Source organism: Prionailurus bengalensis, chromosome E4 (genome assembly GCF_016509475.1).
Source record: "Prionailurus bengalensis isolate Pbe53 chromosome E4, Fcat_Pben_1.1_paternal_pri, whole genome shotgun sequence".
Classification (NCBI taxonomy): Eukaryota; Metazoa; Chordata; class Mammalia; order Carnivora; family Felidae; genus Prionailurus; species Prionailurus bengalensis.
The window spans coordinates 26,287,650-26,303,119 of NC_057360.1; the positions used below are offsets into that span (position 1 = coordinate 26,287,650).

Genomic DNA, 15,470 nt, shown 5'->3' on the forward strand with positions numbered 1-15,470 from the left:
GGTAACAGCTCTCTGTCCTTGTTTGATAGATCCTCGGCCCCTAGAAGCAGGTGATGTACAGCAAGAACTCAGTAACATTAGCTGCATGAATAATTGAATTTCTATGATTGATTCCAGTGTCTGAATCCCGGCAGGAAAATTACCGTATAGTTCACCTACACACAAGTCAGGTCTGGGAGATACTGAGGTGCCATCTTCTAATATCCAAAGAGAAGCAATGACAGGTGATTCAGGAGATCCAAAGTTTAATATTGAAGATACACTTTTTGGTCTCTTCCTTCTGGACAGGACCTAAGTCCTATTCAATTTTGTATCCTCAGTTATGCCTTGCAAGATAGTAGGTGCTCAAAATATGTGACATCTACAAATCTTAAAAAAATATATGGTATATATATTAAATGAATTGCTTTGGATAGGGCTAAAACCCTGGATCTGTTTGAATTTAGATTCCATTAACATATATTTTAAATTATTTCCTTAATCAATCTACAATCTCCTTATTTTATCTTTGTGATCTCAGTCTAGCAAAGTGTCTTGTGTATAGTAAATACTCAATAAGCATTTGCTGAATTGCACTTAATTCTCAAACCCACTCAGCAAATGAGTTGGTGGCAGGACAGACAGACAGCTGTGACCATGCTTGTTATGGGAGCCATTCCACTCACTCAAGAGATGGAACCAGAAGAATTCCTCCTCTAATAGGGAAAGTTCACCACTCCCCATTAGTACTTAGGGCAAGAGGATCTGGACAGTGGGTCTTGGCATTTTATACCCTGTATGTACCCCTGTGTACATGAAGACCAGTGTATGTGAATAAGTGTGTGCGTGAATGCATGTGCAGATTAAAACTCACACTAAAGTCTGTATGGACAGGATACTCTAGGCTAACCCTCAGCAGCCTTTCTCTAGTTGTGCCATGTTGTCAATATTCCTGGATGGAGGCCACATGATACGTTCAAAAACACATGGAAGCAAAGATGCTTTGAAAACTATGAACGCTTTACATACATGAAGTTTCCAATTGCTTCCGGTGTGCATTTGTAAGCATCTCTGGCCTGGCTGTCCCTGTCCCAGTTTGGAGACAGCACAACTGCTCCCCAAAGCCTACCTTCCTCCCTCCAGAAGCCCTGGGAGCAGTGGATAGAGGCAATGGGCTAGCTTAGGGCCATTTTCTGTTTGTGTGCGCCTTCTGCCCTGTAGTCCTGTGCTTATGCAGTTCTGGTTTGTTTCCATGGAGACAGGAAGCTCTGCTTCTCTTCAAGCCTAAGCTAATGGTTTTCATCAAATCCCATTTCCTCTGAGACAAGTAAAAACACTGCAACGCTTCTATCTATACTTCTTCTTTAAATACACCGAAGGTGACCAACTTACCTCACAGCCCTCCTTTCACTGAGTCCCATGCCTCTGAGATGGGTGGCTCAGTTACTTGCACACTTCGTATCCAGTGAGTCATGAGACTGGCATAGGCTGCCTGCCCCCTCTCGCTCAGACTCATCTCGTCACTTGCCCAACATAGGGGCTCTTCCTTCCACTGTCTTCTTTCTCTGCTTTAGGAAAGCCTTCTCATGTAACATTCAAACTGCCTTCAGGTCACTGGGAACATGTCCCCTGGAAATAAAATCTCCAGAGCTTTCCTCTAGCTTTCAAGTGCAACTCCCAACCAACTGCTTACTCAAAAGAGAAAGTCTACATCCCCTCCAGAGGCATGTGAGAACCAGACCAAGCAGAAGAGAGCATCCTTGGCCCTCTGTACACAGAACTAGCTACTGCTAAACCCTCTGCAGACACTGGTAAAACTCCATATGTGTTGAGCATCAGAATGTGAAAAAGAAACAGGGACAGAAATATTTCACTCCCAGCCTGTAAGGCCCCTATTGTTAACACTCTTTTAAATGTCAGAATTTATTTACACCAGCTGTTCCCAGCTGCTGTTTTCACTTCCTAGGCTACTCCAGAAGTGCTAAGGAGACATATGCCATCCCGGGTCTGTTTCATCTCCCAACCTGAGGAGGCTGTCTCCCCATCAGAGGGGAGCTGATGATCTCACAGCCTGTTCACACAAAATATCACAGGCTCCTACTCAGATGATAGCCACCTTGACCTAACAGGTGGAGAAAATGAATGTCAGTATTATCAAAGGACATAAGAGCTAATGGCTACTCGATGCCAGACCCTGGGCTAGGTCTCTGTCAATGAAAGACATTACTATTCCATTTTACAGAGAAGGAGGTGAGCTCAGAGTAATTTATCCAAATGCACAATGCTGGTAAGTGGCAAGATTAGGGTCTCACTCATGACTGTCACATGCCAAAAGATCACGCTTCCACCAATGTGCCACCCTTTCCCATCCAGAGAAGGATGTAGGAGAACTAAAAGAAACAACTCCAAACCAGAGATGGTCTATCAGATTGGATACAGTTAGACATAGAAATTGTCCTGGAGGGAAGTGCTCTGTCCTAGTTCTAGCTCTGTTAAAGTATGTCTTGAACCCATATAGAAGCCTTATTTGGAACATGGTTGATTTGTTCACATAGCATCTATTTCCCTCCCTCTTCAAATAGTAAGAACAGGGCTTGAATTTTCTAAATTAACCATGGACACACTTTGGAAACAAGTAGGGATAAAGAACATCCACTAAGATTACATAAATAAGAGATTATCCCCTCTGCATAAATACATGACAAATGAAGTCTATGGTCAAGCTCCTTCCATACGTAGTCATTGAGAGATAGTATCTGAGTTGTAGGTACAGGCAATATGGAGCAAATGACCTAGAGCAGTGCTTGGACATAAAGGATGTCAATAAATGCTCACTGAATGAGTAAATATATAAGAAGTCCCATTACATCTTATGACTTTCCACTCAAGATGCACAGTATTAAGAATGTCTTCACAGTGCTTCCTGCTTTTATTTCATAACCATTTCACAAGTCACCACAGGCTCTCAATACCACATACTTGGACTAGTATGGTCATTTCCTCCTTAATCCTAGTGAATCTGGTCTCTCTCCATGTCAATGCTTCCCCCACTGATGCTAGATGAATGGTCTTATATATTCCTTTCACCCCACACTTTTCTGTATATGCAGTAATTTTACTGCATATACAGGTATGCACATTTTTTCTCAAGGTATGCACATTGACTTTTAAACTCAAATATTTTTTAAAAACTTATCATGAAGAGATAGCCATCTACTGCCACACCTCTCCCCACCCCTGACTCTCACTCCCCAGAAACCATCATTTGTAAGTTGTACCTGTATTTTTTTCTAGTATCCTTTTTAAATTTTTAAATATTATACCTCCATAATTGATATTTCTTTATCTTTAAAAATTTTAATGTTTGTTTACTTTTGTGAGAGAGACAGAGGAAGAGTGGGGGAGGGGCAGAGAGAGAGAGAGACAGACAGACAGAATCTGAAGCAGGATCCAGGCTCTGATCTGTCTGAACAGAGCCCAATGTGGGGCTTGAACCCACAAACTGCAAGATTATGACTTGAGGCAAAGTTGGTCACTTAACCGACTGAGCCACGCAGGCACCCCTATTTTTCAATTTAGGATACTGCTTAAAGACTTTCTCACTATGGAACCTAAGATTTTAGTCTTTGACATTCCCTTCCCCTCCCCTTATTTATCTTCCCCCATCCTCTCAAGGCAATTATAACACCATACGGGGTCATTTCACAATCCATTAAGGCTCAACTACACACAAAACTAACTTACTATGCTTACATGTCTCTAATGGTAACCCTTTTGTATTTTGTGGAGTTGCTCAGATGGAGGTGTGTGCATATAAATACATATATGAATATTTTTATACACAATTCAAACATTTATATATATACACATATATATAAATTATATATTCATATATATAATCTTCACAAAACCTTTGAACTTTTCTGAATACAATGTACATCAGGGAATAACTTGCTTAATTCTTTCCTTAAAGATATCATTCTTAAGCTCTCTGTCATCCTATCCAAATCTGAATTTGCTGCTCTCTAGGTCTTCTGACAGTTATCATTGTAGACTTCCCTTCATAATCATCCTGGAATCCCCTTTGCCTGTTTTCTCTATTGAATCCCTTGTTTGCATGAATATCATGTCCTTCTCTTTCTTCAATTAATTCTTTATTTTTAGAGATTCACATTCTCCAGTAACTTCTTCAGAAAGACAGTCTCAAAATACTGCCATTCTATTCTCAGAAATTATTGCTATTTTGGCTGGGTATAGATTTCTATCTTGGAAATTTTTTTCCTTCAGAAATATTTAGGAACTTCTCTGTTCAATTCTAACTTTAAGTATCATTGAGAAGCCCAAAGCCACCCTAACTCCTGATTCTTTGTTGTTAAAATATATTGCCTTCCCAATAACCAGAAGCTTTTGGAATATTATCTTTATTCAGATGTTCTGAAATTTTATGATGATTTATCTTGGTGTGTGGTCTCTTTTCATTAGTTGCGTCAAATGCTCAGTGGGCATTTTTATTATTAATTAATTAAATTAATTTGTTCCCTTTTATATCCATACCCTCTTCCCATATTTCTGCTATACAAACTGCTCTTACAATAGACAGTTTCCTCTGCTATCTGAAAGTTTACTTTACACCACTTCACTTTCATGAAAAACCCACATTCGTACATATTTTTGATAACTGAAAAAAAAATCCAAAGAGCATTTTTGCTTTTACAAAATGGTAATTGTTTCTTTGTTTTACACCACATTGGTATATGAAAGTTTTCACAAGAATGCTCTACTTTCAAATAAACACCAAAAAAAATCTGATTAAAAAATCGAGAGGACCTGAATAGACATTTTTTCCAGAGACAATGTACAGATGGCCAACAGTCACAAAGATGCTCAACATCACTAATCAAAGAAATGAAAGTCAAAACCATAATTAGGTATCATACCACACCAGTCAGAATGGCTAGTAGCAAAAAGGATAAGAAGTTAAGTGTTAGCAAGGAGAAAAGTGAACCCTTGTGTACTGTTGGTAGGAATGTAAGTTGGTTCAACCACTGTGGTACATAATATGGAGCTTCCTCAGAAATTTAAAAACAGAAACACCATATGATCCATTAATTCCACTACCAGATATTTACCCAAAAAAAATGAAAACACTAATTTGAAAAGATATAAGCACCCCTATGTTATTGCAGCACTATTTACAACAGCCAGGATATGGAAGTAACTCAAGTGTCCATCCACAGGGAAATGGATAAAGAATATGTGGCATACATAGACAATGGAATATTACTAAGTTATAAAAAAGAATGGGGTCTTGCCACTTGTGACAACATGGATGGACATAGGGTATATTATGTGAAGTGAAATAAGAGAAAGAAAAACGCCACATGATTTCACTTATATGTGAAATATAAAAAAACAAAACAAATGAAAAAACAAACAAAAACCAGATTCTTAAATATAGACAACTCGTGGTTGTCAGAGAGGGGAAGTAAGCGGGGTGGGGGGTGCAAAACAGATAAAAAGATTAAGAGTTACACATTTTCAGTTATAAAACAAGTAAGTCATGAAGCCAAATAGTACAGCAAAGGGAATATAATCAATTATATTGTAATAATGTTGTATGGTGACTACACTTATCATAGTAAGTGCCAAGTAATGTATAGAATTATTGAATCAATAGACTGTACCTCTGAAACTACTTTAAAATTTTATGTTAAAGGGGGCATCTGGGTGGCTCAGTCAGTTAAGTGTCCGACTTCGGCTCAGGTCATTATCTCATGGCTTGTGGGTTCGAGCTCTGTGTCGGGCTCTGTGCTGATAGCCCAGAGCTTGGAGCCCACTTAGGATTCTGTGTCTCCCTCTCTCTCTGCCCCTCCCCTGCTCACACTCTGTCTCTCTCTCCTCCAAAATTAAATAAACTTAAAAAAAAAAACAAAAAATGCTCTACTTTCAAGAGAAACTTGTACTCAATGTACACTTTTTATTGAATGCATTCTTATAATCTATGTATTTTGTATGTATTTTTACATGCATTATACTATACTATTTCTTGTTTTCACTAAATTTTATGCTTTTAAGATACTCTATGTTGTCGTGTGTACATAGTATTTGTTGCTCCTAACTGCTGCATAGTATGTCATGGGATGCATCCCACAGTTGACCCATGTACTTTACCAACTGTGGACGCCCAGGTTCTCTCCAACTTCCCATCACCAAAAACTAATGCTGGAAAGAATATCCTTGTGCATGTTTCAACAGACTTTTACTCTGGCAATGTGTGTTTACTGATTCTGGAAACATTTTTAGTATTTTTACTTGTAAGTTTCTCCCTGCCCTCTTCCCTGTTCTCTTTATGGACTCTTATAAGTTGAATGTTGGACTAACCCTCTGATTTTTAAAAAAATTTTTGTTCTATTTTCTAGGTGATTTCATTAATCTTGTATTCCAACCATTTACTCCTCATTATTTTCATTACATATTTATATTTTTTTACATTAATTCATGTTGCATTAATGAAATTTTACATTATTTATTTTACATTAATTTCCAAGGGCTCTTCTTAACTGCTAAATGTTCTCCTTTTTTTATTTTTTATTTTGTGATTAAAATTATTTCTCTTTGACCTCTGCTAATATCAATTACACTTTTTAAGAGTTATCTTTTGTACCCTCCATCATTCATATTCCCTCAAGTCCTTTTTTTTTTTTTAAGAGAGAGGGAGTGCATGCCAGGGAGAGGGGTAGAGGGAGTGGGGGAGAGAGAGAATCTTAAGCAGGCTCCATGCTCAGCACAGAGCCCAACACTGTACTCAATTTCATGACCTTGGGATCATGACTGAAACTGAAATCAAGAGTCAGATGCTCAACTGACTAACCAGGCGCCCCCTCAAGTTCCTTTTTTCTGTATATTATTTTGTTTTTGTCTTTTGTTTTGGATATCTTTTTCCAATGCTGATGATCCCTACTCTGCCTTAATATTTAAGAGCAGTGTCACAAAAGCTTATTAGAAACTCTTGTGTGGATGGCTGGAGCTTGTAGAATGATAAGTGTAATGGGTTGAATGACCCTGCAAAAAAATGTATGGCCACATCCTAATTCCTGTATCCTATGAATGTTACCTTATTTGGGAAAAAAGTCCTTGCAGATGTAATTAAGTTAAGGGTCTTGAGAAACCCTAAACCCAATGACAAATGTCCTCATAAGAAAGAGGCCCAGGGAGATTTTAGACAAAAGACAAGGAGGCAATGTGACCACAGAGGCAGAGACCAGGGTGATGTAGCCACTAGCCAAGGAATACTTGGGAGTCACCAGTGACTGGAAAAGGAAGGAAATAAATTCACCCCTAGAGCCCTTAGAGGAAGTAAGACCCTGCCATATTTTGGACCTCTAGCATCCAGAACTGTGAGAGAATTAATTTTATTCACAGTGTGAAGCCACCTAGTTGTGTTCATTTGTTGTGGCAGCCACAGGAAACTAATATGAGCCTCACTGAGGGCAATGGGTGGGAACCGTTTCTCTGGCCATCCTCAGGTATCAGTACACATAACATTCTTCTCTTAAGATGGATGGTTTCCCCACAGAGGAACCCTACTAACCCTTACCATACCAGATTGATCCACTTCTGAGAGTTAAGAGTAGGCAGATGTGGTCTGGAAGCATGACATTCAGTTTGTGGACTTTCATTCCAACATATCAACCCTACCCTCAGAAGCACCTGATGTTACCGTTGCAAATTTTTGATTCAGCCTCTACAGAGATAGTAAGTCTTCTGACTTTGGCTGGGGTGGGGGTTGGACAGGGCAGACACCTGTGAGACTTGTTTGGGGCTAGATATCTAGGGTGTTAGATAGATGGGGATAGAGATCTAGGGTGTTGGATAGATGTCCTCTAAGTGTTCCTTATGAGGACTTTTGACCAATCCTCTTGTTTTTAGTGCCATCCATATTTCATCTCTCAGACATATGTGGTGTCTTGAATTCTGGAGGCTTTCCAGGACTGTGGAAGGTTCGGAAGGAAAATCATTTTGCCTTTTTATTGGTATTCCTCACCAAAGGCAGTTAAACCTCAGCTTTCCCACCACTAGATCAGTTACCATTTACTCTCTGCCTTCAGAAATTTTGTTGACCTCTCTCATCTGTTGTCATTTCCTCTCCCGTTCTGTCACTGTGCCCTTCTTAAATTATTTTTTCCTGTGTTAGTAGAATTACAAGACATGGTGAATTTCATTCAACCTTCTATGTTTAACAGAAGCACCACCTTGTAATTTCCATTTGAAGAACTTATGCTACTCAGAGAAGAAATTAAATTCATTTTTGCTTAGAAAAATGTAAGACCTTCTAAAATCAACCCCTGTTGTAGCTCTGTTTTACACTTTACATTTCCCAAATGCTCTAGGTAAATTAGGCTCATTATAATCCTTTCCTATTGCAAGATGAGTCCCATTTCTTCAATTTTTCTTATGGTGTGGTGCTCTCATTCATGGAATGTTCACTCACATATATCCTATTTTATCCTATTACATATTGTGTGTCCCAAGCAAAATCTCAGTCCTTCATGAAGCAATTCCTAATAATCTCAGACTATATAATAGATTTGTTTTTTGCCCCAAATTATCTGTATCTCATATTAGTCAGTAAAAGAACTCCATTCCCTGTCTAAATGTTTGTGCCCTGTCCCCAAAACACAGTTTTTTATATATATATATATATATATACATATACATATATATATATATATATAATTTTTTATTATATATATAAAATTTATTGTCAAATTGGTTTCCATACAACACCCAGTGCTCATCTCAACAGGTGCCCTCCTCAATGCCCACACCCACTTTCCCCTCTCCCCCACCCCCCATCAACCCTCAGTTCTCAGTATTTAAGAGTCTCTTATGGGGGCGCCTGGGTGGCGCAGTCGGTTAAGCGTCTGGCTTCAGCCAGGTCACGATCTCGCGGTCCGGGAGTTCGAGCCCCGCGTCGGGCTCTGGGCTGATGATGGCTCAGAGCCTGGAGCCTGTTTCTGATTCTGTGTCTCCCTCTCTCTCTGCCCCTCCCCTGTTCATGCTCTGTCTCTGTCCCAAAAATAAATAAACGTTGAAAAAAAAAATTAAAAAAAAAAAAAAAGAGTCTCTTATGGTTTGCCTCCTTCCGTCTCTAACATTTTTGTCCCCTTCCCCTCCCCATTGGTCTTCTGTTAAGTTTCTCAGGATCCACATATGAGTGAAACATATGGTATCTTTCTCTGCCTGACTTATTTCACTTAGCATAACACTCCAGTTCCATCCATGTTAGATAGGAACCATGCCTTAGACTTTATGTGCTCTTTGCTATGCTTACCATGGCTTTAGACACTGAGTACTTGCTGACTGATGTACACTAATCCAAGCTACAAATATGGAATTTGATGTTCAATAAATGATAGAGTAAGAATCTTTGAGGGTAAAACCTCTATCTTATTCAATCTCACATCCCTCACAACTAGCTTGGTGTTGGACAAAGATGATCTATGACTGCTGAATGACTGAATGAAAGGATGTATATGAATCAATGAACTCTCACTGGATACTATATTCAACATTGTACCTGGCTTAAATATTTTTTTTAACTCATAAGGAAAATAAAGATGATTAAACAATGTGCACTACTGCATTTCCAGCATCTCGAATAGCACCTCACACAGGGGCTGCCCTAAAGGGAGGTTAAATGAATAAACTGGCCAGTAGTCCAGAGCATTAGTTTACAGTTGGAAAGAAGTTAAGAGGAGAGAGGAACATCTGGCTTACCCGGAAAGCACTCCCAGAACGAGGTTGAGAACAAAGAAGGATCCAATGATGATGAGGGGGATGAAGTACAGCCAATTCCAGGTGGCTCCTAAGGCATCATTGGTCTGAAAGAAAGAATAACGCTTCCTTAATATTTTACCAAAACCATGTGCCAGAAGAAGGCTTCCATTCCTGAAGTTTCACATATAGGGTGATATAACAAGCACAGAGCAATACAGTTAAACACTTCCCGCTTTATTCCCAGTTTGGTGTTATTGTGGGTTAACTCATATTCTCCCATGTACACAGCACAGGACACTGCATTAGCCTCACACAACGCCCTGAGTAGGAGCGGTCCAACACCCTTACTTAACAGCTAAGATAACTGAACCCAGAGAGGTCAAGTACTTTTCCAAGATCATACAAACAATTGCTGGGTTTTATAGTGTTTAACGAAGTGGGTTCTAAGCTTTTGCAGTCTAAATTGGGCAAATTCTCAAAAATCAGAGGCAAGCTGTGTCCATCTACTCCATGGATGGATGGACAGGACTGCTTGGGAGACATTATTGTCATCCACATCCTGCTCAGTCCTTGACCCTGCACTCTTTCTTTCTTCTATCACAGTCCAATAGTACAGAGCTGGCTCAGGCTTGGGCCCAACAAGGCTCTGGACAGAATAAGGAATAAATCTAGATTTAAAGATCAATCCTTTCCTCTCTCTCTAATCCGAGCACACAGTGAAGTGAAAAATGCTTGGAAATCCATATTCTGGATTCTTATACTACAAGTGAGATTCATGGCCCCTGAATACTTAGAGGCTGAGGGAGGATTACACCACATGGCTTAGCCAAAAGAAGCAACCTTTGGCAGGATGTCTTATTAGGACCTAGGAACCGTTTGGGAGCGTTTTGAAAAGTCTTCTCTAACACTTCAGCCTCTCAACTAAACTTCACCTTGACCCTTCCTCCCCATAATATCAATCCCAAATCTTTCTAAACAGTCTCCTTGAATTGCATTTTATATATGCAGGCTTTTGAAATCCCCCTCCAACCCCACACCAGCCCCTCACATGCAAACTGTAATACCCATTTGAAACAATTAAAAGATATTTTATTCTTAATTCACTGGAGAAACAACGCCATGAAAGTCAAATGCCATGACTAAAATTCACAGGCTAAATTACTAAAATTAAGATCTAAACTCAGAATTTCTGTGACAAAATGCTTCTTATCCCTGTGATTTACCTTTTCCTCTTCTCACTGCTAAGCTTTACAAACATATGTTTGATTCATTGCCCTCATGCTTCTGGTGGTCTCTGAGGACATTCTTTTCTCTCAAATTATCTAATTTTCTTTCTGCCTCCTATTGAAATTTGTCAGTCCACAGAATATAGCTTCCCACTGATCATGGAAGCTATCACTGAACAGTAGAATTTTCCATTAAAAATAGCTTTTAAGACAACCTCTTTCACCAAACTTGTATCTTTTGTCTTGCCCCCACACTGTTCAGAGACGGATGATTGCAAATGAAGCAGAATATAAGTTAAAAACAAACACCCTCTGAATTGTATGGGACAAAAGTGGGGATCTGCCAGTTTCAGTCTGTAAGTTCTAACTCTTTGGTTCAAACAGGTCTGATCAGTTAAATGCAAGCAGGGAACATGTGGGCCAGACCTCAAAGAAAACTGCTCCTGATTATCAGAAAGAAGATGCAGAAGAACTAGTTATCAAGGGCCACAAGGGATTTTAAAGAACATAAGAAGCTGTTTTTTTTTTTTCCAGGACAGTTGAGACATGGTTCTTCCTGTGAGCTTAAGGATAGGATCACAGGATCCATGTATAAATAGCTCTACCTTTATTCATGATTACAAATGCAACATTTTTGTAAAGACTGGTTGGCTCAGAGGGCTCACCAGTGGTGCACCAGAAGTTGGATTGACTATATGGTTTAGCCAGAGTACCCCGCCCCCCCCCCCCCGCCCCCGGCCCCAGCATTCTTTGGCAACAAGGACTAAGTCTGCTCCCAGCACCCAGATCAGGGCTCAGCTGCCAATAAACATTAGTTGGTACCAGCAATGGAAAGGATGAAATTGTGACTGTTAAGGTATCTTTGGTCCCAAGAGTGACTGAGCTACTGTTTGAGGATGGCTAGAGCAATTTCAGTTGGGTGATGATTTGCCAGAGACACTGTAGAGTGAATAACATTTCCCAAAAAGCGTTCTCACTGCTAGTGATCTGCAAGATGTTAATGTGTTCTGTGGAAAATGAGCTTCTGCGACCAAAGAGACTTAGGAAACACAACAGATTATACTTTCCCCTTAGCCTGTGGGAAGACTCATGAAAGGCACATTACTAACTTCAATATCATTTCATACACTTCCTTGATTATGAAACCCCTCTTTTTGAAGAAAATCTATTAACACATGAGGAAATACAGCCTGTGAAATGCAGGGATAAGAAGACTCTTCTCATGAGCCCAAAGTCTAGAACACACTTCCCAGTTCTCCCAGAAAAAAACAATGACAAGGACAGTGTCTCTTTATCCACGTGTTGTGAGAATATTTTGGTTTGGGTTTCACCCACCTTAAGGCAAGAATCTTAACTGTCTGTTCATTTCTATACCTGGCACCTAATGAAGTGTTTGGCACATGGAGTGTGTGTGGTTCAACTACTCAATAAACAACCACAATTTGAATAAGAGAATTCTCGTGTTTAAAATGAATCAAAAAAAAAAAAAACCCACAAAACTTTCATTCTGATGGTCTCCTTTCAAGCTTTGTCTGAATTGTTTTTTTTAAGAAAAACTGTCCTCCACTATGGCATTGGGAACTGTCTGATGAGAAGAAGAGGAGGAAGGGGAAGAGAAAGAGAAAGACTAGGAGGACACCAAGGCCAGGGGCACTATCCCCTGAGGGAATTATTACAGATGACTGACAGCTTAAAAGGTTCTTCTGGAGAAAGCAGCTTGACAGCGCCCTGAGATTATTCACAAACCTTTTAATAGACTTTCCGCACCCTCTCTACACCTTTCTCCTCTCCCTTGGGTTTCCTCCCATTTCTTCCCCTCCCATCTTTCCCCACCAGGAGGCCTCACCCTCATCTCACATGCCCTTCAGTGGATCAATGACAAATCCAGCAGGACAAGGGGACATAGCTCAGCAGGAAGTGGGCAAAGGACTTCCCATTTTCCTCCCCCACAATGACATGGTTCTTTCTGATGCTAATTAGAACTCCAATCTCCTTCTGATTCATTATTAAAACCTTAAAATTATCCAGTGGAGGAGAGACAACTACTAAAGTGTCTTTTGAGATTGAAAAAGAAGAAAGTAATCGACAACTCTCAAGTGAGCAAAAGCCCCGAAACCATGTGAGGCGGGAGTCAGGAACACCAAGGAGAAAGTTGCCAGTGTAATAACCTCAGAGCTATGAGTGTGTTTTCTCTCAGGTGTCCCTGTGCCTGTGTCACAGTAGGAGGGGGAAGAGAGGAAGGCTGCCTAGGTGAGAAGCTCTCTCTCTCTTTCATCCTTTCTCCAAACTCCTCTGCTTCCATGACTCTGACAAGCTGCTTGCATGCGGGATCATCACACTCTACTTACCCTGGTGACTCTTCCTTCAGGAACAGAGGATGACGGCCATGCTAAATGTTCTGAGCAAGATGCTGGGGAAGGAGACCCACAGCCTTCTGAACATGTTCCACTAGATTCTGGCCCAAGAGTCTCACAGTAGAACCTTCCCTGCCCAGACCGCTGCTGTGGAGCAGCTAAGTAAGTATAAACCAGGCTCCTCCCTGCAAAGAAGGCTGCACAAGGAGTGCCAGCCTCTTCATTCCCCACCATTCATGGAACACCTACTCTTTGTCAGCCATTACAGAACAGTGTTTTTCTTTGGGGCAATGTCCTCTTACTTAAGGCACTGATTCTCCTCCCGCCCAACCCAGCCAAGCCCCTAGACTGGCAGGCTGACTGCTGTCTTTCTCACCTGCTGATTCCCCAAGTGACACACACATGTACACGTGCGCATGATGGGGGTAATGACAGACAGAGAAAGCAGTCGGGGGTGGCAGCCCGCCTGCACAGGGTGTGCTCAGCGGGTACCAGTCCTGACACCGTGAAATGTGTTCCTTTGGGAACCTGCCTGATTGGGGGTGGTGAGTGCACCCACTCCCTGTGTAAACAGGCACACATGGCAATTATCACATTAATCTCTGGAGGACTGGGGGAAATGGTAGAAGGTGGGGTGGGAGGAGCAGGATTGAGGAGAAAGAGGAGGATGGAGACAGCAAGATGAAGGGAGGAGGTCCAATGGTTCTCCCAGGCTGAAGCTGTATATGCAGAGCCAAGCCCCCACCCTTGAACTCCGGTCTCTATCAGGGTTCCACAGGGCTCTGGAGAATATACTGTTTTCCTTCTATGTACATGCCTTTCATAGAGGAGGGCCTCTTCTATGTACATGCCTCTCATAGAGCAAGTCTCACCAAGAGACTGAGTGAGCTGGGACTGGGGAAATGTGGGATATGGATTCCAGGGTCATTTCAGGAAAAGAGAGGGTCTCTGGGACACACCGGCTTCCTAGGCTGGAGACAGCATCTGTTGGTGAGCCTGGGCTGGCCTACAGAAGGGTTTCTCAGCCAGGGCATTGTTGGCATTTTGGACTGGATAATTCTTTGTTGGAGGGTAATTCTGGTTAATTCTGTCCCATGTGGTGCATTTGCAGGATCCCTGGCTTCTGCCCACTAGATGCCAGTAGCACTCCCCCACCTGTGACAACCAAAGGTGTTTCTGGAATTGCCAAATGTCCTGAGGAATAAAAACAGTTTCCAGGGGAGAATGACAGGCTGAGAGGCTTTGTCCCAAGGAGAGATCTTTAGAATCACCAACCAATCTCAGGTCAAGACATGGTCGGAATGGCCACTGTAGGCTTCCAAAAAGGCCAGCCCATCCATCTCAGCAAAAGCATCTGTCCAAGGCCTCTGCTGACACCCCAGGGAGAGAAAGTTCAGGAAAGGCAAGCATGGGAATGAAAGGGACAGAAGCCAAAGGCTGGCTCCACCAAGTACCACCTTCCTCGAAGGGCAGCATACCGGGAATCCCCCAGTGGATGGCCTTCCCTGGCCTCTGCTTAATTCCAGCACCAAGTATGACAGCTCCTTTTCTACCCTCAAGGGACCTTGGGTTCATGTTTTGGAGCCAGAATGCCATATTTTGTTCAACAAATTTGTGGACCATGTACTTTGTGACAGATAGTCTCCTAGGTGTTGGGGAATAAATGATGAGCAAAACAACATCAGGTGCTGGCTGTTGTGAAACACAGCACAAGGGACCTGCATTAAATAGATGAGGAACACATAGACACATACAACCTTCAGCTGTTTGCTATAAAGGGGCCACACTGGGCAGGGATGCAAAGGGGCATTTGATCTGGTCTAGGTGGTCAGGCAAGGATTCCCTGGAACTTTCAATGAAGCTTTGAGAGAAAAGAATCACATGATAGTCTAACACACAACCCCTGGCTGAGACAGCAGAGGTCAGAAAGGCAGATAAAGGGTTTATTATGGAAGGGAAACAAAGAGGAGAAAAAGGTGATTAAGAAGTGCCAAGAAGGAGGGGGCACATAAGAGAAAAAGGAGGATAGGGATGCCCTCTCAGAATGAACTCCTACCACCCTGTAACAGCAGCCTCCTTGCTCCTTTATGGATGTTATACTGAAACATCTATGCACCGTAAGGGCACCCCT

General features: G+C 41.4%; 1 protein-coding gene across 4 annotated transcripts in view; it reads right to left on the reverse strand.

Annotated features, from left to right (window-relative positions):
* Positions 1 to 15,470, reverse strand: part of CACNA1E (calcium voltage-gated channel subunit alpha1 E) — a 497,518-nt gene that overhangs the window by 145,154 nt on the left and 336,894 nt on the right. For all 4 annotated transcript variants that reach the window (XM_043568526.1, XM_043568524.1, XM_043568525.1 and 1 more), the window contains exon 9: positions 9,760 to 9,863. In XM_043568526.1, the coding sequence (XP_043424461.1) occupies positions 9,760 to 9,863 (104 nt within the window). The remainder of the gene's footprint in view (positions 1 to 9,759; positions 9,864 to 15,470) is intronic.